This window comes from Carcharhinus amblyrhynchos, chromosome 3, assembly GCF_965287045.1.
Source record: "Carcharhinus amblyrhynchos chromosome 3, sCarAmb.v2.hapA, whole genome shotgun sequence".
Classification (NCBI taxonomy): Eukaryota; Metazoa; Chordata; class Chondrichthyes; order Carcharhiniformes; family Carcharhinidae; genus Carcharhinus; species Carcharhinus amblyrhynchos.
Window position 1 is genome coordinate 102,477,596 of NC_137326.1, and position 20,289 is coordinate 102,497,884.

At 41.6% G+C, this 20,289-nt stretch overlaps 2 protein-coding genes across 3 annotated transcripts in view; both read left to right on the forward strand.

Annotated features, from left to right (window-relative positions):
* Positions 1-5,296, forward strand: part of naaladl2 (N-acetylated alpha-linked acidic dipeptidase like 2) — a 527,121-nt gene extending 521,825 nt beyond the window's left edge. The window contains exon 13 of the mRNA XM_080185612.1: positions 1,043-5,296. Coding sequence (XP_080041738.1) covers positions 1,043-1,247 — 205 coding nt within the window. The 3' untranslated portion in view covers positions 1,248-5,296. The remainder of the gene's footprint in view (positions 1-1,042) is intronic.
* An 11,063-nt stretch (positions 5,297-16,359) lies between these two features.
* LOC145340980 (uncharacterized) overlaps positions 16,360-20,289 on the forward strand; it is a 315,943-nt gene continuing 312,013 nt past the window's right edge. For both annotated transcript variants that reach the window (XM_080185613.1, XM_080185614.1), the window contains exon 1: positions 16,360-16,688. In XM_080185613.1, coding sequence (XP_080041739.1) covers positions 16,568-16,688 — 121 coding nt within the window. In that variant the 5' untranslated portion in view covers positions 16,360-16,567. The remainder of the gene's footprint in view (positions 16,689-20,289) is intronic.

Genomic DNA, 20,289 nt, shown 5'->3' on the forward strand with positions numbered 1-20,289 from the left:
TTGCCCTTGAGAAGGTGTCTCCTTGAGTAATTAGACTGAGGAATCATTCATGAGCGGTGTAGAGTCTGAACCAAAGCACAGTCAGAATGATGAATTCAACGTCAAGCCAGATACAAAAGGCAACATTTAAAAAGGGAACAAAAGACAGGATGAAAAAGAGAAAGAGGCAAAGAAAGAGTAAAAACAAATTTTTAGTTTTGAAAAAATCACCAACAATTATTTAAATTCAGAAGGAATTAGACTTACTTGTTAAAATAAATACTGGTGCCTGAGAGGTTCTTTAGCAGTAATTAAACATATGCACAGACCTGAATGCCAAGTTTAGCCCATATCTGTGATGTAAGTGTAGGCTGTTCAGGACATTTGAATGGGGAGGCAGCCAGTGAGATGCCATTTCCATGCAGTTCAAAGAGGACATCTTAGACAGTATCGGCTGGATTTTTGTGTTTAACTGAGCGTATATGTTCGCCAGAAGTTGTTGCCTGATTTGCCATAGAGAGCCTGTAGGAATATCACAGTGGCATAGTTGTTAGCACTGCTGCCTCACAGCGCTAGGGACCTGGGTTCAATTCTGCCTTTGTGTGACTGTCTGTGTGGAGTTTGCACATTCTCCCTCTGTCGGCAGCTGGTTTCCTCCCACAGTCCAAAGATTTAGGTTAGTAGGATTGGCCATGCTAAATTGCTCCTTAGTGTCCTTGGATGTGTGGGTTAGGGGGATTAGCAGGGTAAATGCGTGGGGTTATGGAGATGGGTGGGCCTGGGTCAGATGCTCTGTCAAATAGTTGATGCAGCTGAATGGCCTCTTTCTGCACCATAGGGATTCTGTGATATGTGTGAGCATTGTTAGCCTTGCTGTTACTGCTCGCAATTACTGTCAATGAACAATCCAACATATAAGTATTTATATTTCCATCATTACAAATTCAATACTCATTCTATGCAGTTAATGTACACATTATTTTAGAATATATAAAGAGCATTATTAAACATTTCAATGTTGGGTTTTTTTATTACCATGAACATGTATTATTTTGTGTTTCAGAAATATTCTATATCACCTCAATGAGACATCGAACCAATTCTCTGTCATGAAAGAAGCTGTTAACCACTGCAGACTTCAGCAGACAAATCAAACTCTATCTGCGGTTTCATCTATGGTACTGAATAGCATCAGATCTGCTCAGGTTTATTTAAAGGCAGGCTTGGATGTATTTGAAAGTATTCAAAATACAAAAATAACAAACTGACGTTTAGAAATGTGCAATGTTGAGGGGGGAACGTTTTTTTTCTCTCCAGTGGTAGCTACAATACCGAAAAATGATACCTGAATTTACCAAAGGATATCTAGTTACTTCCAACAGAAATTAAGTACGGGGCCAATTTCAAGTACAAAAGCAGAATGCCATTAAATGGTTATCTTCACTGATGGCTAGTGGTTATTTTAACAACTGAGCCAGACACTCATTCAAAGTCCATGATGATGCTTACAGAGTTAAAATCATGGCCAATGGTTCTACTATCTGTTTGCAATCCATTGGATAATAATCCAGTGCCAATAGATAATGATTAGGGGGAGACTTGGTCTAGAATAACTGGATATTTCCAGCCTTCTAAAGCTGTTAAAGGCTGACTGGAAAGATTTGGAAAAAGAAATTCACATTGACAGGAAATAATTCATGCAATCCATGCAGCAGACCAAGCAGTGAAGACATTGAATGTTGTATAAGCACTTACTTTCATTATAAGAAACCTTCAACGTGGACGATTATTGACATTGACAAAGTCTTAAAAAGCGTTTATTAGGTTCTAAATGCATAATGTGCCTTTCAGATTGGGGTGTATGTTATCTTGTATGTAAGAGTATTATTATTCATTGCAACCTGTGGAATTATAAGCTGGTATGATCTGTGTGAAACAAATGCTTTTTGTTAAAACAGAATGACCACTCTTCATCTGTCAAATGGAACAGACAAGAACAAATGTATTTTTTGGATTGATCTGTAAAAGTGTATCATTGTAGTATTCTCTGACATAGCTGTACCATTACATTTTGACAGTTGAATGCAGTTTGAGAAACTGAATATTCGGTACCTATTTAATTTTTTAAATCAAGAAGTGCTCGCTTTTAAAAGAGATGCGGTGGGAGACAATAGGATAATGATTTTTACTCAATAATGTGACAAATTATTGTTTATTCTTTAATGTATTTCTGTAACATTTCTATACTCAATGTGTACAAAAGTTTTAATGTTGTTACGTCATTTTTCATTTATTAACTCAACTTAAACTTGAAGTGCACTTATTTTGTAATTGTGAATGAACTGAAAGGCCATATGGTATGTTTCTTTAGGCCCATTGAGACTCTAAATATGCTGGAAATGCTATCCCATTGGTTTGACTTTTTTTCAAAATGGTGAAAAGGAATGTTCTTCTGATCACCCCATGTAAATTATTACCTATTTGTTCATAAGAAAAACTGAGGGCAGAATTGTAACAAATGAGGCTGCAGCCATTATCATCAAACAATTGAGTTCCTAGTTTGGCCAAAACCAGAGCTGGTTTTAAAGACCTGAAATTATGATCCTGTAATACTGCTTTGATCAGCAAAGCAAGTTACCTGACTGACGAGTTAATTACTCCAATGATGGAGGGATGTAATGTTTTAGAAAAATGGCTAAACAGCAATTTCAGGAAGACATTTTGCCTTTGAGACTTTGGGTGGGATTTTCCTGCTGCTCTCGCCTGAAAACCAGAAAATCCCACCTAAGACCAGCGGACCTTTGCATGTTCCCCCCCCCCCCCTTACAATTACTGTGGCAGGTGGAACAGGAAAATTCTGCCCCTGGTTTGAACATTCACAAATGTTTCCACTGGTATGATTTTTTTGAATATTGAGTTCACCATGTCATTGTTCTGCTTATCTTTTCAGTATCTCTGCAGCTCTATTGTTAGCTTTTTAAAACACCTTTCACTCATGCCAAGTTTGGTCTATAACTCATTTTTTATTGCTGTACCATCTTCTTGCCCTTCCACCCCACCACTCCCCCAACCCCACCAATTTCATAACTTGTCATTTGAGTTGTTCACAATTGATTTTCACAAAAACATTAACAAGCTGTGTTTTTTAAAACTTGTTAGTTTTCCCTAAGTCATAAATTCTCATTACAACACAAAACATCTGTTGGTGCTTTGTCTTGGGATTACACTCCTGTTTATGCACTTGTACTCTTTAATAAAATCATCAAACAGGAAAATACACTCCCAACAGCTAGATCAAGACATCACAATAAAATTCTAGGCAGCAAATTGTCTACATACATATCTCCTTGCTTGAAGAATCATGGATATTTCAGGGGATTCAACAATGAGGAAGTTGTGCAAGTAAAAATGAAAGATAAATTGAATAGAATTATTAATAAGCCCTCACACATGAATATAACAGTAATGTTAAAATTCCTATATTCGATTAGCTATTCAAAATCAAGAACTAATGTGAAAGCATTTTACTGATTTTTTTTTAAAATGTGAATGATGAACAATTTGATATTTCAGGAGTATTATTGGATTACAATTTCTGATGCCTTTAGATGAACTCACTTCATAAAAAAACAATTACTGTAACATTGAGTGATCTTTTACTGTATTCACAGTAAAACTACGCTGTGTATTAACTAGTGTACAAAAGGTTGTGGAAGTGTTACTCCAATCATTTAAAACAAATGAATTCCTGCACCAAAATAACAGAGGAGGGAATTCACAAATCTATATTAAGCATTCTTACACTGTCAACCAATGCCACCATTTCAGAGTATTGGCTATCAGTATTTTCCAAATTGCATTTTGAGAAAAGCAATCTATTTATATATCTTCACTTTGATTTATAAAAATAGAACTGCTGTTAAAGAGAATTCTATGTCAAAATGGAGTCACGTTCTGACTGACAGATGATTTTAAGAAATGCAAATAGGATTGCTTTGAGTTGTCAATGTAGGAGTATAACACAGCACTTGTATGATTATCTGCAGACCACAGGTACAGTTGGTCAATATGGAACAGTTCTGGTTCATTCAAACCATGGTAAAAGCTTTACAGGCCAAATTTGTTTACAAAAACTGACTGGATAAGGAAGAATAATCTAAGTGTGATTAAAACTAATATTAACATCCAGGGTGTTGGGATAAAATGGGTCTGTTTCTGTATATATTGTTCAAAAGTGGCATAGTCCTGACAAAGCAAAACATTGCATTTACTTCCTAATCCAGAAGCTACTGGCATTGATTCCTGAGAAGTGGTTAATATGTTGGCATTAGTTATTGATCAACTACCTTGTGGCAGATTACTTTAAATCTAGGGCAGGGGAAGAAAATTAATGGGAGGTAATCTTCAAATTTTTCCTAAATTGAACGAAAGTTGGTTCATCTGTTCAGTGGAAGGCTGAAACCATTTTTGGATTCAGGCCATCTTGCCCAGTGTCCATTCAGCAGATAGCTTTGCTGAATTGGGAGTTATTCCAGAAGCTCCAAGAGCAAACAGAGTCAGGAGTTGTAGTGCTGGAAGAAGAAGCTACCAGCAGCCCACAGCGGGCTAAAGTAGTTAATTGAGACCAGCTAAAGATCATGGGTGGGATTTTCCAGTCGCGCTTGCCCCAAGGTCCAGAAATCCCGCCTGAGGTCAACGAACCTTTGCATGATCCATGTCCCACCTGCTATGATTCCCATGGTGGGTGGGATGGGAAAATCTGGCCTGATGTCTCACATAAATAATTGACTTTTTGTTTAGTAATCGGCATAATCTCCCTTGAGGCAATCAGTTTGAACCAGCCTTTCAACAAAGGAACAGGAAGATTTCATATGTCAGAGACTCAGACTTCTCTGATAAATGTATAATATGAAAAAGGGCATGGATTGTTACAAATAATTTGAATTTGATTTGATTTAGAAGTTTATTACAGTACATACAGATTGCAACACGGTTCTGTTGTCATACTGTGTATATTTTTGATAAAAGTTATGATAGAAAGATTGCCTATGCAACTTCCCACTGTAAATTGAATCACAAATAGATTTGATTGACTAAATAGTTCTGATGAATAGTACTGTTATATGATCAAACAGCTATTTTCCTTGCATTACAGTAATTGTACTATTTCAGCAAGTTCCAAAGCTTGATTGATTGATTGAACCTTGTATTGCTGCACATACGAAAATTTAAAATATTTTTAAAATGCAACATGTGGGTACTATCAGAGGAATATACAATTTATACATCACAAAATGTATACAAGGTACTGTTGGTAATGGATTCTATTTTCAATTAAAAAGATTTTTTTACAGATATTTTGAGTATTTAAGATTGTGCTTTTTGCCATTCTCAAAGGGAAATTAAAGTATGGATAGAGAACATTGAGCAGCTAAATACATCTACAAGTGCGCGCGCGCGCACACACACACACACACACACACACACACACACACACAGCTTGGAAGTACACAGCAGCATAAGAATTAGGAGTGGGAATAGGTAGTTCAGCCCTTCGAGCCCACTCTGCCATTTAACATGATCATGGCTGATCTTATCCTGGTCTTAACACCACTCTCCAGCCTGGTCCCCTGAGCTGCTTTTATCCTGCTTTTCATCAGAAACTTATTTATCTATTTCTTGACTCTGTTGATTGATTCCGCCTCCACTGCGTTCTGAGGCAGTGAGTTCCATGAGATTCACAACCCTCAGAGAAGTAGTTTCTCCTGAACTCTGTTTTGAACCTAGCCCCTCTTACTTGATGAGCAGGATTTTCCTGCTGTGCTAACCTCAAAATCAGGAAATCCTGCCCGAGGTCAATGGGCTTTAGCGTGGTTCCGCACCCCCCCCCCCCCCCCACCTGCTTGCTACGATTCCCATGGTGGATGGGATGGGAAAATTCCCCCCTATATCTATGATCTCTTGTTCTAGACATCTGATCAACCTCCACCTTATCAATCCCCTTTAGCATTCTATATACCTCGATCAGGACCCCGCCCCTGCCCCAGCTCCCTCACACTCCCTCTCTCATTCTTCTGAACTCCAGTGAGCACATGCCCAAGCTATTCAGCCACCTTTCATACAACAGCGCTTTCATCCCCGGAATCAAGCTGGTCAATCTCCTCTGAATTGCTTCCACTGCCACCACATTCTTCCTCAAGTAAGGAGACCAAAACTGGACACAATACTCCAACACCTTATACAATTGTAACAGCACTTCTTTACTTTTCAGATCCAGTCCTTTTACAATAAATGCCAACTTCCAATTTGCCTTTCTTATTATATGCTGCAACTACATACCCGCTTTCTGCGGTTCATGCACAAACACATTCAGATCCTTCTGCACTGATGCACTTTGAATCTGCTTCCCATTTAAATAATATGTTGCCCTTTAACAAAATATATTAGTTTCCTGATTAAAATAATTCAACATATTGGTAGCACTGATCTGGAGCTTTGATTGTAAACTGACAGCTGCTTAAAAATATTTAATGACTCACAAGAAAACTTAAATTATCCTGCAATTTATTCACTAAATATATATTTTTTAAGTTGTATTAGCTGTTGGTTGCCATATAAATGTTTATATCTATTTGATACAAGCTGTATAAGTGAAAACAAAATATTTTAATCATAAAGCATCCAGGAAAGCAATATTTCATATTTCCTTGTCTGTGAAAGTAAATTGCCAATATCCAAACTTGTAGCAATAAATATGCTCCAGTCAGTGACCAAATATTCATGGTGTCATCATCTAATCTTTCTTGCAAAATTTATTGTTCTGATAGCATGTTCCATGTAATCTTACACACACAATCTAGTGCCTTTATTTTGCATGCACAATAATGGATGTACAGTTAAATGTAATAATCTGGAAGTTGTGATTTAAGTTACCGGTTTCTCCAGGATCTCAGTGATAAACTTGGAATTGAAATAAGTGCAACATTTGGGGTACTGGTACACACTAACCATGCCTGAGAAGGTTGGGGTTGGTACATCAAGGAGTATTTGAATTTTTAACAATAAGGTGTGTTCATTAAAAACAAACAGCCTCTTTAACTCTCAAATTTTATTTTTTTGTTATGATTTTGACAGAGACCATTAACTTTTAAAACTAAATTTAAACCTCCAGTTAAAAAGCTGACATAACAAGAGCTTATATTCGAAGATGTGCACTGTAACTAAAAACACTGTTGAATATACACTACCTTTGGAGGCAACTTATACTTTAATTCCTAGAATGGAATAAACACCCTCCTTCTTAGTTTTAGCACAACCAAAAAATATACTTCCTGGGCATAATTACACTATTCTTTAAGTCGATACTCAATGCTCCCAGAATCAATCCAAAATGATTCTTAGCTCTGAAGGGTTTACTTCCAATTTTTTCATTTTCCAGCCCCAAAGTTCTATTTCTAGAATAGTCTTTCATGGTGCAGGTTTTCTAGAGATTTCTACTCCAAGTAAAGCTGGGCAAATCTTCCAATCTCATTTTAACTCCTATTGAATTTGGTCTTTCCCACCTGAATGAAAGCTCCGAACCATATTCTGGCATGGTGGACCATAGGAACTTTTAGTTTCTAGCTGCTGTCTCCCAGTCCCTTGCAGACTAATTGTAGCTGTGAGTTTTCAGTATTACAACCCTATTTAATGTAACTCCTGGACCAGTCAGATCCCAGAATGGAGCCTGATTGATGAATCCTAACTTTTATTTCTCGTTTAGAGATATGGATGAACAAGACTGAGGATTAACTTATAACAAAAGAAATTAAACATTTATTAAACAAGAAAAGACAAACCATAATACATTATTCCTTCACCCCAGTTATACCTTCTCAGATATATACAGAATCGTAAGTTACAAAATTTCTTAGCATGCACGCAGTCCATATCAACCGATAGGCAAACTGTGGTCAGACGCACCACACTCTGAAGCCAAGTGACAGATGCCACTCATTACAACTTCTATGGAATTTTCATCAAATCCACCCCCTCCCCCCAGATGTTTGTCACACTGTGAGCCAACTGGTCTCACTGGAGCTCTGGAAACCTTCATGAGAAAGTCAATCTCTGCTCTCGAAGAATGCACTTTACAAGCTTGTCCCACATAATGCTTTCTCTCAGATGGCTTCACCAGGAATCTACTGTCAGGATTTTTGCCTCTCCTTTCAGTATTTCTCCGCTCTGGTTAGCCATGTGCATTCAAATTTCCATGTGATCTCTCAGATAGCCAGCCATGTCAACAGAACACCAGTGCTTCACTGGTTGTATTAAGGTGTTACCAAACTTTTGATCACTTCAGATATATGGCTGCTGAAATCTTGCTCCTGTTGATGCTGGTGGGATCGTGCAGTCCTACCAATAACACACGCTCACTGTGGGTTTCCCAGCAGCAAGGGCTGCATTCAACCGCAGACCCTGTTGACAACTGTGAGACCATAACATCCTGCTGCTGCGAAACATGCCACAGGGTGGGAGAAAAGTCCTGTCCAGCTTCTCACCTAGCCAACTTTAAATCTTGTGGGGGAGGGAGAGGGGGAATTTTTCTGTCCCACCCACTACAGGAATCATAGCGGACAGGAGGAGGCGGGGGGAACCACAAAAAAATCCATTGACCTTGGGCAGGACTCTCCAGTTTTTGGGTGAGCGTGGCCGGAGAATTCCAACCCTGGTTCCTGCAGAGGTCTCCTTAACTTGGGGCTCTTTCTCTGCTTAATTTAAATGAACAGGATCTTTTGAACATTTTGTTCTTTGTTCCTTGAACTTAACTTTTTCTGAGGCATACTTTTGTACTCTCTGGTTTTTGGGTCTTACTGTTGTTCTTTTGGGAAATCTGCTCCCAGCCGCTCACTTGTCCCATGTCCAACTTCTTCTGTCACTAGCTTACAACTAACTCAAAAATTATTTCTGTCCAAGGGTGGCCCCAGTTGCTAAACAAAGGCTGAGTTTTTCTTTAAACCCTGTTTGCTTTCACATCGTAAACACACATTACCAGGCAAGCATCTGAACCAACCTGAAATCAAATGGACATACACAGAACTAAATTTACTTTAAGCTATACCCTATTTCTAATACCACAAATACAAATATAAATTATTTAAAACTACCCGTTTCCTGACATCAGGGATGTCTCAGAAATCCTTCTCCTCTCAAAGCCTATTTCATGACAATGTGAATCATCTTTTATAGAGATAGCGATGTTGATTACCTAAATGTTGGGGTATGCGGTGGCATAGTTACTAGACTAATAAGTCAGAGACTCAGGAGACCGAGGTTCAAACCCACCATGACAGGTGATTGAATTTGAATGCAATAAAAATCTGTAATTAAAAGACCATAAAAATCCATTTGGTTCACTGATGTCCTCCAGGGAAGAGGGTCTGCCATCCTACATGTGACTCCAAACCCACAGTAATATGATTGACTCTTAAATAACCCAACCAGCCACTCAGTTGTATCAAACTGCAGGAAACTGGATAAGGAATAAAACTCGGTGGACCACCTGGCATTGACTGGAAACGACAACAGCAAACCTAGCCCTGTCAACCTTACTAAGTTCTCCTTACTAACATCCCAGAAAGAAAAAAACAGTTTGGATCAGTGTTCTTTTCTACCATTTTACTGGTGTTCCATTTTAAAGTAGAAAAGAGCAGTTCAGACTAATGTTCCTATTTCCCCAATTTTACTGTTTTTCCTTCTGGGATGGGTTGGGGGGGGTGGGTAGTTGGACTTGTGATGAGATTAAGAGAGCTGTCTCATAAACCCATCGAGAAACAGCCTGACATAACTGACATAGTCATAATCACTGGAACAAAATTTGCAGGTCATATCCCAGATACTATCACCATCCATGTGCCAATGGGACAGTACATACATACCCACCAGAGGTAGCAGCACAGTCAGGAAGTTATCAACATTGTCCCTGGACCCCATAAGGTCAAACATGGGCAAGGAAATCTCTGCTGATTACCACGTACTCACCACCATCCATGGTCCCCACCATCTCTCGCCTCACTAATGAACCAGTACTCTTCCATGTTAAACACCACAGATGGAACGTACGCTGGGTGGATTACTTCAATATCCATCACCAAGAGTGGCTTGGTAGCGCCACTGCTGGCTGAGACCTGACTGTATACTGGGTCCTTGACAGGTTGCCAAAAAGCGGGAAATATACTTGTTCTCATCCTCACCAGTATGCCTGCCATAGATGCAGCTGTCCATAATGGTATCAGCAAGAATGACCACCACACAGTCCTTGTGGAGGCATACATTGAAGATACCTTCCATCATGTGTGGCACTACCACCATCCAAAATGGGATAGATTTTTAACACAACTAGCAATTTGACCAGACAACCATGAGGTGCTATGGGTCATCAACAGGAGCAGAATGATTTTGAATTTTTTTTATTCGATTTGATTTATTATTGTCACATGTATTAACATACAGTGAAAAGTATTGTTTCTTGCATGCTAAACAAACAAAGCATCCTGTTCATAGAGAAGGAAATGAGACAGTGCAGAATGTAGTGTTACGGTCATAGCTATGTTGTAGAGAAAGATCAACTTAATGCACGGTAAGTCCATTCAAAAGTCTGATAGCAGCAGGGAAGAAGCTGTTCTTGAGTTGGTTGGTACGTGACCTCAGGCTTTTATGTCTTTTTCTCAAAGGAAGAAAGTGGTAGAGAGAATGTCTGCGATGTGTGGGAACCTTAATTATGCTGGCTGCTTTGCCAGGGCAATGGGAAGTGTAGACAGAGTCAATGGATGGGAGACTGGTTTGCGTGATGGATTGGGCTACATTCACGACCTTTTGTAGTCCCTTGCAGTCTTGGGCAGAGCAGGACCCAAGTTGTGATACAACCAGAAAGAATGCTTTCTATGGTGCATCTATAAAAGTTGGTGAGAGTCGTAGCTGACATGCCAAATTTCCTTAGTCTCCTGACAAAGTAAAGGCGTCGGTTGATTTTCTTAACTATAGTGTCGGCATGGGTGGGGGGAGGGGGGGAACCAGGACAGGTTGCTGGTTATCAGAACACCTAGAAACTTGAAGCTCACAATCCTTTCTACTTCGTTCCCATTGATGTAGACAGACGCATATCCTCCTTTAAGCTTCCTGAATTCGATGACAATATCCTTTGTTTTGTTGACATTGAGGGAGAGATTATTTTTGCTGCACCAGTTCACCAGATTATCGACCTCATACTTGTACTCTGTCTTGTCATTGTTTGAGATCTGGCCCACTACAGTGGTATCACCAGCAAACTTGAAAATTGAGTTGGAGGGGAATTTGGCCACACAGTCATAGGTGTATAAGGAGTATAGTAGGGGGCTGAGAACACAGCCTTGAGGGGCACCAGTGTTGAGGATGATCGTGGAGGAGGTGTTGTTGCCTATCCTTACTGATTGTGGTCTGTGAGTTCAGAAGTTCAGGATCCAGTTGCAAAGAGAGGTGCCGAGGTCCAGGCCATGGAGTTTGGAGATGAGTTTTGTGGGAATAATGGTGTTGAAGACTGAGCTGTAGCCAATAAATAGGAATCTGACATAGGTATCTTTGTTATCCAGGTGTTTCTGCTGGGCAGGGAAATGGTGTCTGCTGTGGACCTGCTGCGGCAATAGGCAAACTGTCGTGGATCCAGGTTGTCCGGGAGGCTGGAATTGATTTGTGCCATGACTAACCTTTCGAATCACTTCATAATGATGGATTAATGAATTGTACTCTACGCAATCTGTAACCTCATGGGCTGGCTTGCCCCTACCCCCAACTCTACCATTACCTCCAAGCCAACCGTGGTTCAATAAAGAGTGCAGAAGGGCATGTTAGGAGCAGCACCAGGCATAGATAAAAATGTGGTGTCAGCCTGGTGAAACCCTAATATAGGACAACTTGTGTTCAAATAGCATAAACAACAAGTGACAGAGTTAAACAATCCCACAATGCATGATCAGATCTAAGCTCGGCAGTCCTGCCACATCCAGTTGTGAATGGTGGTGTAAAAGTAAACAACACACAACTCACTGGAGGAGGAAGTTCCACACATTTCCCCATTGCTAATGATGGCGGAACCTGGAAAATAAGTTAAAACATAAGGCTGAAGATTTTGCAACAATCTTCAGCCAGAAATGCTGAGTGGTTAATCCAACTTGGCCACCTCCTCAGGTCAACAGCATCACAGATGTCAGTCTGCAGCCAATTCAGCTCACTCCATGTGATACAAAGAAATGCCTGAAGGCACTGGATACTGTACAGGCTATGGACCCTGACAATATTCTGGCAATAGTACTGAAAACTTGTGCTCCAGTACTTGCTGCTCCCCAAGCCAAGCTGTTCCAATACTGCTACAGCACTGGCATCTACCCGGCAATGTGGAAAATTGCCCAGGTATGCTGGGCAAATCCAACCCAACTAATTATCGCTCCATCAGTCTACTCTCGATCATCAGACAAGTGTTGGAAGGAGTCATCAACAGTTCTATCAAGTGGCACTTACTCAGCAATAACTTCTCACTGACGCTCAGTATGGTTTCCACCAGGGTCATTCAACTCCGAACTGTTTGAAGAGGAGCTGTAGACTTTAGAAATGAGAAAAGATACTGACTGTTGGGGGACGGGGGGTGTGAGGGGGGGGGGGGGGTTCTATTTTTATTTTTTTAAAATTGGGGCACCCTTTAAAAATTGATCTCTTACAAGCTAAGTTGCTGGTAGGGTGGCTCTGATGTCTTGGGACCCACCCTTTAATACTTTTTCTCTTTGCCCCTAAAAATACAGTAGATGAAGCCGATCCAGCAGCTGGCGGCTTCCACAACATTTTTCCTGCCCAATGCACCACTGTGCCTCCATCCTATGTGGGACCAGGAGGTCCTCAAGACGCACCCTGAGAAGGAAATGGGAGCAAGTGTACAGGGAGATCATTTGCCAAAGTCTGATCAGAGGACCTGGCAGCAGTGCTGCAAGAAGCTTAATGATCTTACATGGGTGGCCAAAGTCCATGTGCTCAAAAGGCTGTGCAAGCTCTCAAACAGCAAACTGCCCTGTAACTGATTGTTAGGATTACTGAGGCACCATCTTGTGGATTGGCTGTTGTCCAATGAAGAAAGAACCTACTGTCCTCTCTCAGTAAGACAGCATTAATTTTTCACCACTGCCCTTGCTGTTGCCTCGAGCCAGTCCAGATTCATGTATGCCAAGATTATTTCATCTGAAACTAGGCCCAACTGCTTGAGAATGTCCTGCAAAGCCATTGTCCAGTGAAGGTCAGCAGCTTTCTGCCAGTCATGGTACAGTCTGCTGCTGGTTTTATTGTCAGGGTGTTAAGCAAGAGGATGTTGTGAGAAGAGGTAAAAGATGGATTGAAAGATGTGGTTGTAAGGAACAGTGGTAATGATGGAGTGAGGTCTTAGGGGAATGCACACCCAGAACAAAGGAGTCCTAGATGTCTTCTCCCTGTCTCCTCATGAGGTGCCTTCTAAGTGCCTTGTGGCAAAGCTGTGCCTTCATGATATTGAGGATGCAGCAGACCACAGCAAACCTGGAGAATGGCTCTGATGAATACTGGAGAACACACCCTGGATGGTCCACGCAGTGAAACCATTGTTTTTGCTGTTGATGGTTTGTTCCACAGTTTATTGTGACTACATAGCTCTCATATTGTCTTCATGCGGTTGGATAATGGAGGGGTGTGATAAGCCAGGTGTAAAGAGAACATAAGAACATAAGAAATAGGAGCAGGAGTAGGCCATCTAGCCCTTTGAGCCTGCCCTGCCATTCAATAAGATCATGGCTGATCTGAAGTGGATCAGTTCCACTTTCCCGCTTTCTCCCCATAACCCTTAATTCCCCTGTCTATCAGAAACCTATCTACCCGTGACTTAAATATATTCAGCGAGGTAGCCTCCACCACTTCAACGGGCAGAGAATTCCAGAGATTCACCACCCTTTGAGTGAAGAAGTTCCTCAACTCTGATCTAAACTGCCCCCCCCCCCCCCCCTTATCTTGAGGCTGTGTCCTCTAGTCCTGCTATCCTTTCTGAGCGGGAAGAATCTCTCTACCTCTACCCTATCCATCCCCTTCATTATCTTATACGTCTCTATAAGATCCCCCCTCATCCTTCTAAACTCCAAAGTGTACAGACTCAGTCTATTTAGTCTCTCTTCATAGGCCAACCCCCTCATCTCCGGTATCAGCCTAGTGAACCTCCTCTGCACTCCCTCCAAGGCCAATATATCCTTCCGCAAGTGCAGTGACCAAAACTGCACACAGTACTCCAGCTGCGGCCTCACCAGTGCCCTGTACAGTTGCAGCAAGACCTCCCTGCTTTTATATTCTATCCCCCTCGCTATAAAGGCCAACATTCCACTCGCCTTCTTGATCACCTGCTGCACCTGCAGACAGGGTTTTTGTGACTCGTGCACAAGGACCCCCAGGTCCCTCTGCACTGTAGCATATTGCAGCTTTTCGCCTTTTAAATAATAATCCCTCCCATTATTATTTCTGCCAAAGTGGATAAATAATAGCCTGCTTAGGGGCAAGAGGCTACCACTTGTCCCTAAGCAGCCATAATGATTTATCATAATGACCAAAAGATTGTGGGAACTGCTTCAGGATGAAGACTGCTTTCAGAATAGTGAGCATGATGCTCTGTGCATGGCCACACACCAGCTGCATGTTGCTCTAGCCCTTGTGATTGCTGTGCATCTCTTTGTTTACCAATGGGTGCCACAGACTTACAGAGTCATAGAGGTTTACAGCATGGAAACTGGCCCTTCGGCCCAACTTGTACATGCCACCCTTTTTTTTAAACCCCTAAGCTAGTCCCAATTGCTCGTATTTGGTCCATATCCCTCCACACCCATCTTACCCATGTAACTGTCAAAATGCTTTCTAAAAGGCACCCACCACCAACCACACCTCCCAGTCTTGAAATGAAAAGATTGAATGAACTTGGATTTATTTTTGGAGGATAAGGGGGGACCTGATAGAGCTTTACAAGATTATGATAGGCTTGGATAGAATGGATAGTTAGAGTCTTTTTCCCAAGGTCAAATGATAAATTACTCGGGGGCATAGGTTGAGAGTGAGAGGGATAAAATTTAAAAGAGATGTAAGGGGCAAGTTTTTAACACAGACGGTGGTGAATACCTGGAATGTGCTGCCAGAGGAGGTGGTGGAAGTAGATTCTGCAACAAAATTGAAGAGGCATCTGGACAGATACGTGAACAGGCAGAAATAGAGAAACATGGGCCATGTACAGGCAAGAAAACATTAGAGAAGTATCTGTATCGGCTCAGAATTGGTGGGCTAAAGGACCTGTTCATGTGCTGTACTGTTCTTTGACTGCAAATATCCCTTCTAATGAAAGCAGATGTTCTTGTTGATGGGATAGAAAACTTCTCCCAGTCAAAATGCAACGATACTTCCTTCAAAATTCAAGTCACCAAAACTCTTCCAAGAACAGAGTACTTCCATAGACTTTGCAGGAGGAAGCCAAAGACATGTTTACCTACACGTTGGAAGGCTGACCCTGAGGTATATCCTTTATTTGGCGCTGTGTGAAGGGAGGGTAATATCAGGAATTGGACAGTCCAAACTGACAGAATCTGAATCAAATCAACTGAGAAGGCTGACTGATGTCACAATCTGCTGCCTCTGGATGCCCTGGTGTACACACCACATGCCTGTGTGGGTGCCCTGGTCGACATACTACATGCCCATGCTGGTGTACAGATCACATGCCCATGCTGATGCCCTGGTGTACACACATGTCTGTGTTGATGCCCTGGTGTACACACCACATGGCAGTGCGGTGTACCCCTGTGCTGATGCCCTGGTGTACACACATGCCCATGCAGATGTCCTGGTGTACACACATCATGCCCATGCTGATGTGCACACATCATGCCTGTGCTGGTATACACGCATCATGCCTGTGCTGGTGTCCTGGTGTACACACATGTCAATGCTAACATACATACCACATGCCCGTGCGGGTGCCCTGGTGTACACACCATGCCTTTGCTGATGTACACACATCATGCCTGTGCTGGTGTACATATTATGTGCATGCTGGTGTCCTGGTGTACAGACCACATGCCCATACTGGTGTACACCACATGTCCTGCTGGTGTACACACCACATGCCTGTGCTGGTGTCCTTGTGTACACACATGTCCATGCTGGTGTCTTGTGAGTCAGGGTGCTCCCCAGCTTGTACTGTGTTCAGGTTCCCCAGTGTCTCCACACCAGCAGATCCCACATTTGCGACCATGGCTGTGTACATACAGAAATAACAATTTACGTTAATGCTGGGTGCGTAAACTGAAGTGGCAGCACGTTGCAAACACTTCTGACCGTTTAATCTCCAAGGGCTACCCTTCCAGCGGAGGTACCAGGTTTGAGGATGGATAAGGAAGCCCAGGGCGGCAGTGTGTGATTGAAGTGGTGCCGCCCAGGATGGTGCACCCTTAACCGCTGCCGCTGCTGTGAGCGCTGTCACGCTGCTGCTGGACTGCTCCCTCCGGCTGGAGCGCCGAGCTACACAGGAGAAGCCATGGTACCAGAGCAGAGGCAGGGCGCCTCCTCCAGAGACACCTACACACCTCTATCCCTGAAAACCACCAGGAAGAACGAGGACAGACCATGGAAACTCCGACTCATCTATCTGCAATGCTGTAAGTCATTAATTGCAGCGTATCTGCAATGTACACAATACTGTCCACACGCTTTATTCAGCCGTCGGTTTTTAGGCGGCTCCCACAGTTAATATAAATATAAAAAAATGTATTTTGTTATTGGCGACAGTTTGTTGTAAATACACTACGTGGCATCCATGGTATTGGTTGAGTATTCTGGGAAGTGCAGTTTTTATTTACCCTGAATTAAACTACAATTCAGTGCAACCCCGGATTAAAACATACTTTGTTTTCAGTGTTAACGGGGACGATTGTTGGCAATCTTTTATAATCATACAACGTGAATTTTATTTTGCAGTCTGTAGCTCTCCAAAATAAGATTGGAAGACCTCTTTTCAAAAAAATCTCGGGGACAATGAAAAAGATACTTGTATGAAGTATTTGTCCTGGTAAAAGATTCATAATTCTACAAACCAAACTCCCTTCATATAAGATTGGAATAAAAAGTGCTAACGCACCATGTGATTTTCGCGTTGGCGACCTTCCTGATCACGTGAGAGAGGTACACTAAGCTCGACTTTCCATCAGAAATATATTCCCTTTGTTGGACACATCCAAATAACTGTTTTGAGGAGATGGCATCATTTTGTACAGCATTTAACTGCAATACAATGTTTATTTTTCAAAATAGCCCCAAACATAGCAGTAGATGGTTAGAGATGTAGCCCCAGGCTATGTCCTTCCATGTGAAATGCACCCAGTCATGTCTTCACAACATTGCTTGTGGAATAATATTCTCATTGTACTGGCACTTGAGATGTTTTCTTGATCTCACCAGATGCTTCTCATGTGACAGTTCCAGGTAAATTCTCTGTCCTTGCGGTTTGTTGGTAGAAGGAGATATTTTACATATTGAACTTCCATCTTCAAAAATCAATCATATCACAGATTTGAATGTGACACATTTGAATGGCAAAACATTGAATGTATTCAAGAGGCGCTGGATATAGCATTGGCGGCGAATGGGACCAAACATTATGGGGGATAAAGCAGGATTAGGCTATTGAGTTGGATGATTAGCCATGATTGTAATGAATGGCAGAGCAGGCTCGAAGAGCCAAATGGCCTCCTCCTGTTCCTATCTTCTATGATTCTATTTCACTTTTCATTTCTTGAACTTTGTTTAGTACTTGTTTACTTTGATATTGTTTAATGCTTTTGCTTCAGGAGGATGTCTAGTTGGCTGTGATCCTGTTCATGCAAGTCGTTGGCAGATGTCATCTGCCACAATAACGATTATCCCTAGATTTACAAGTGCTTCAACTTTTCCCATGCTGTGCTGGTCAACCTTCTGTTTTCCCCTTCAAACTTCACTTCATTCAAAACTCTGTTGTTCAGACATCTGGTTGCTTGCACTGGTGTCATTGGCAGCTTCTCAAACATACCTTTTTCTCCTGCTGTCCTGATATCTCCTCCTTTGGTCTTATCACAAATTTTTGCCTGATAAAGATCCTTGAAGTACTTTAGGATTTTTTTATATCGTGGTCAAGAACAGGAGCATACTTTTGATATGAGGAGGAATTGAATAGACTGGAGTCATTTTCCTTAGAATAGAGGAGGTGATGGCTGAGTGTATTATCATTCGACTGTTAATCCAGACACTCAGCTAACATTCGGGGGACCCAGGTTCAAATCCCCCCACAGTAAATAATGGAATTTGAATTCAATAAAAAAAAATTCTGGAATTAAGAATCTGCAGATGACCATGAAACCATTGTTAATTATCAGAAAAACCTATCTGATTCACTAATGTCCTTTAGGGAAGGAGATCTGCTGTCCGTATCAGGTCTGGCCAGCATGTGACTCCAGAGCCACAGCAATGTGCTTGACTCTCAAATGCTGTCCAAGGGCAACTGGGGATGAGCAATAAATGCTGGCCAGCCTGCGATGCCCACGTCCCATGAATGAGTTAAAAAAGGTAACCTAACTGGGGTGTACAAAATTATGAGAGGCTAGGCAGGGTCGACGGGAATGACTTGTTTCCCCTAACTGAGGAGTCACCGATCGGGGGCATAGATTTAAAGTGATTGGTAGAAGAATGGAGGGGGCGTGAGGGAAAATATTCCCAGAAGGTGGGGGATGTCTGGACTTCATTGTCAAAGCTGGTGGTTGAGGTGGAAATGCTCAACTTGTTTAAGAGGTACCTGGATCTGCATTTGAGGCACTATAACCTGCAAGGCTATGGATCAAGTGCTGGAAAATAGAATTAAAATGAATGGCTAGCTTCTTTATTCCCTTTTTTGACCAGCACAGATATGATAGGCTGAATAACCTCTTTCTGTATTGTAACTTTTCAATGGTTCTAAGCCAGAGGATCCCACAGTTTAAAACAAATAATTTTAACTGTGCGAGAGTCAGACAAAAAATACACAAACTACTACCTTGCTTAACAACCTATATTCTAAAACCCAGAATCAACATAAGTTAAACATGAATTACCAGGCACCATTGTGGTTGATAATATGTTATGCATAACTGACACGGGGAGGCAGTGGCATAGTGGTATTGTCACTGTACTTGTAATCCAGAGATCCTGGGTAATGTTCCATGGACTGGGGTTCGAATCCCATCATGGCTGAGGGTGAAACGTGCATTCAATGAAAATCTGGAATTAAAGGTCTAATGATGATCATGAAACCATTGTTCATTGTTGTACAAATCGTTCTGGTTCACCAAAGACCTTTAGAGAAGGAGATTTGCTATCCTTACTTGGTCTGGCCTACACGTGACTCCTGATCTTGAATCTTGAGGCCAAGCACTCAGTTCAAAGGCAATTAGAAGTTGGCAATTAATGCTGCCCGAGCCAGCAATGCCCACATCCCCAAATGAATAAAAAACAACAAAGACACTTTATGAATTGGATTGGCAGCACACTCAGAATACATGTAATCAATCTCAGTCACAAAGTCCTTTAAAATTTGACTTTATCTTCTTCAAGGATTAGGATCTGGGGAAGGGGGGATCAAGATATTGAATTCAATGATCAGCCATGATCAGAACAAGTGGCAGAGGAGGCTCAAAGGGCAGAATGGCCTACTCCTGCTTCTAGTTTCTATGCTTCTATGATTAGCCTGATTCCCATTTGACAGCAGTGCAAGATCAACAAAGTCTTCACCAAAAATGACACATGCCTCCAGAATCACCTCCTCCACTATGTAACAGGAACAATCCTGTGCCTAATCTGTTTTGCCTGTTATTCTCTGCCATACTGAAATTATTTCTTTCAAAAGGGCTATATATTCCATTGAAGAGCTGCATCCTGTGAAAGAATAAATGAATAAGTCCTATTGTTGTCAGTCACTTTGCTTAACCATCAATGTGATCATTTTGAGTGTGAAAGGCAACCATGGCACAGGCTTCCTATTTGTTGTTGGCTACGTATTTGCCAGGATCCACCTGGACACTCGAATGAAATCATGACGGACAATGGCAGTATTTAATGGAAGCTGGTGAGAGTCCCGTATCACCTCTTTTATGGAAGACCTGCTGAATTAAGCACCACTCAGGAATATAACTGGACACCAGCAGGCCTACCCGGGATCAAGGACCCTGGGTCAGAGGTCCTGCCCACAGAATAATT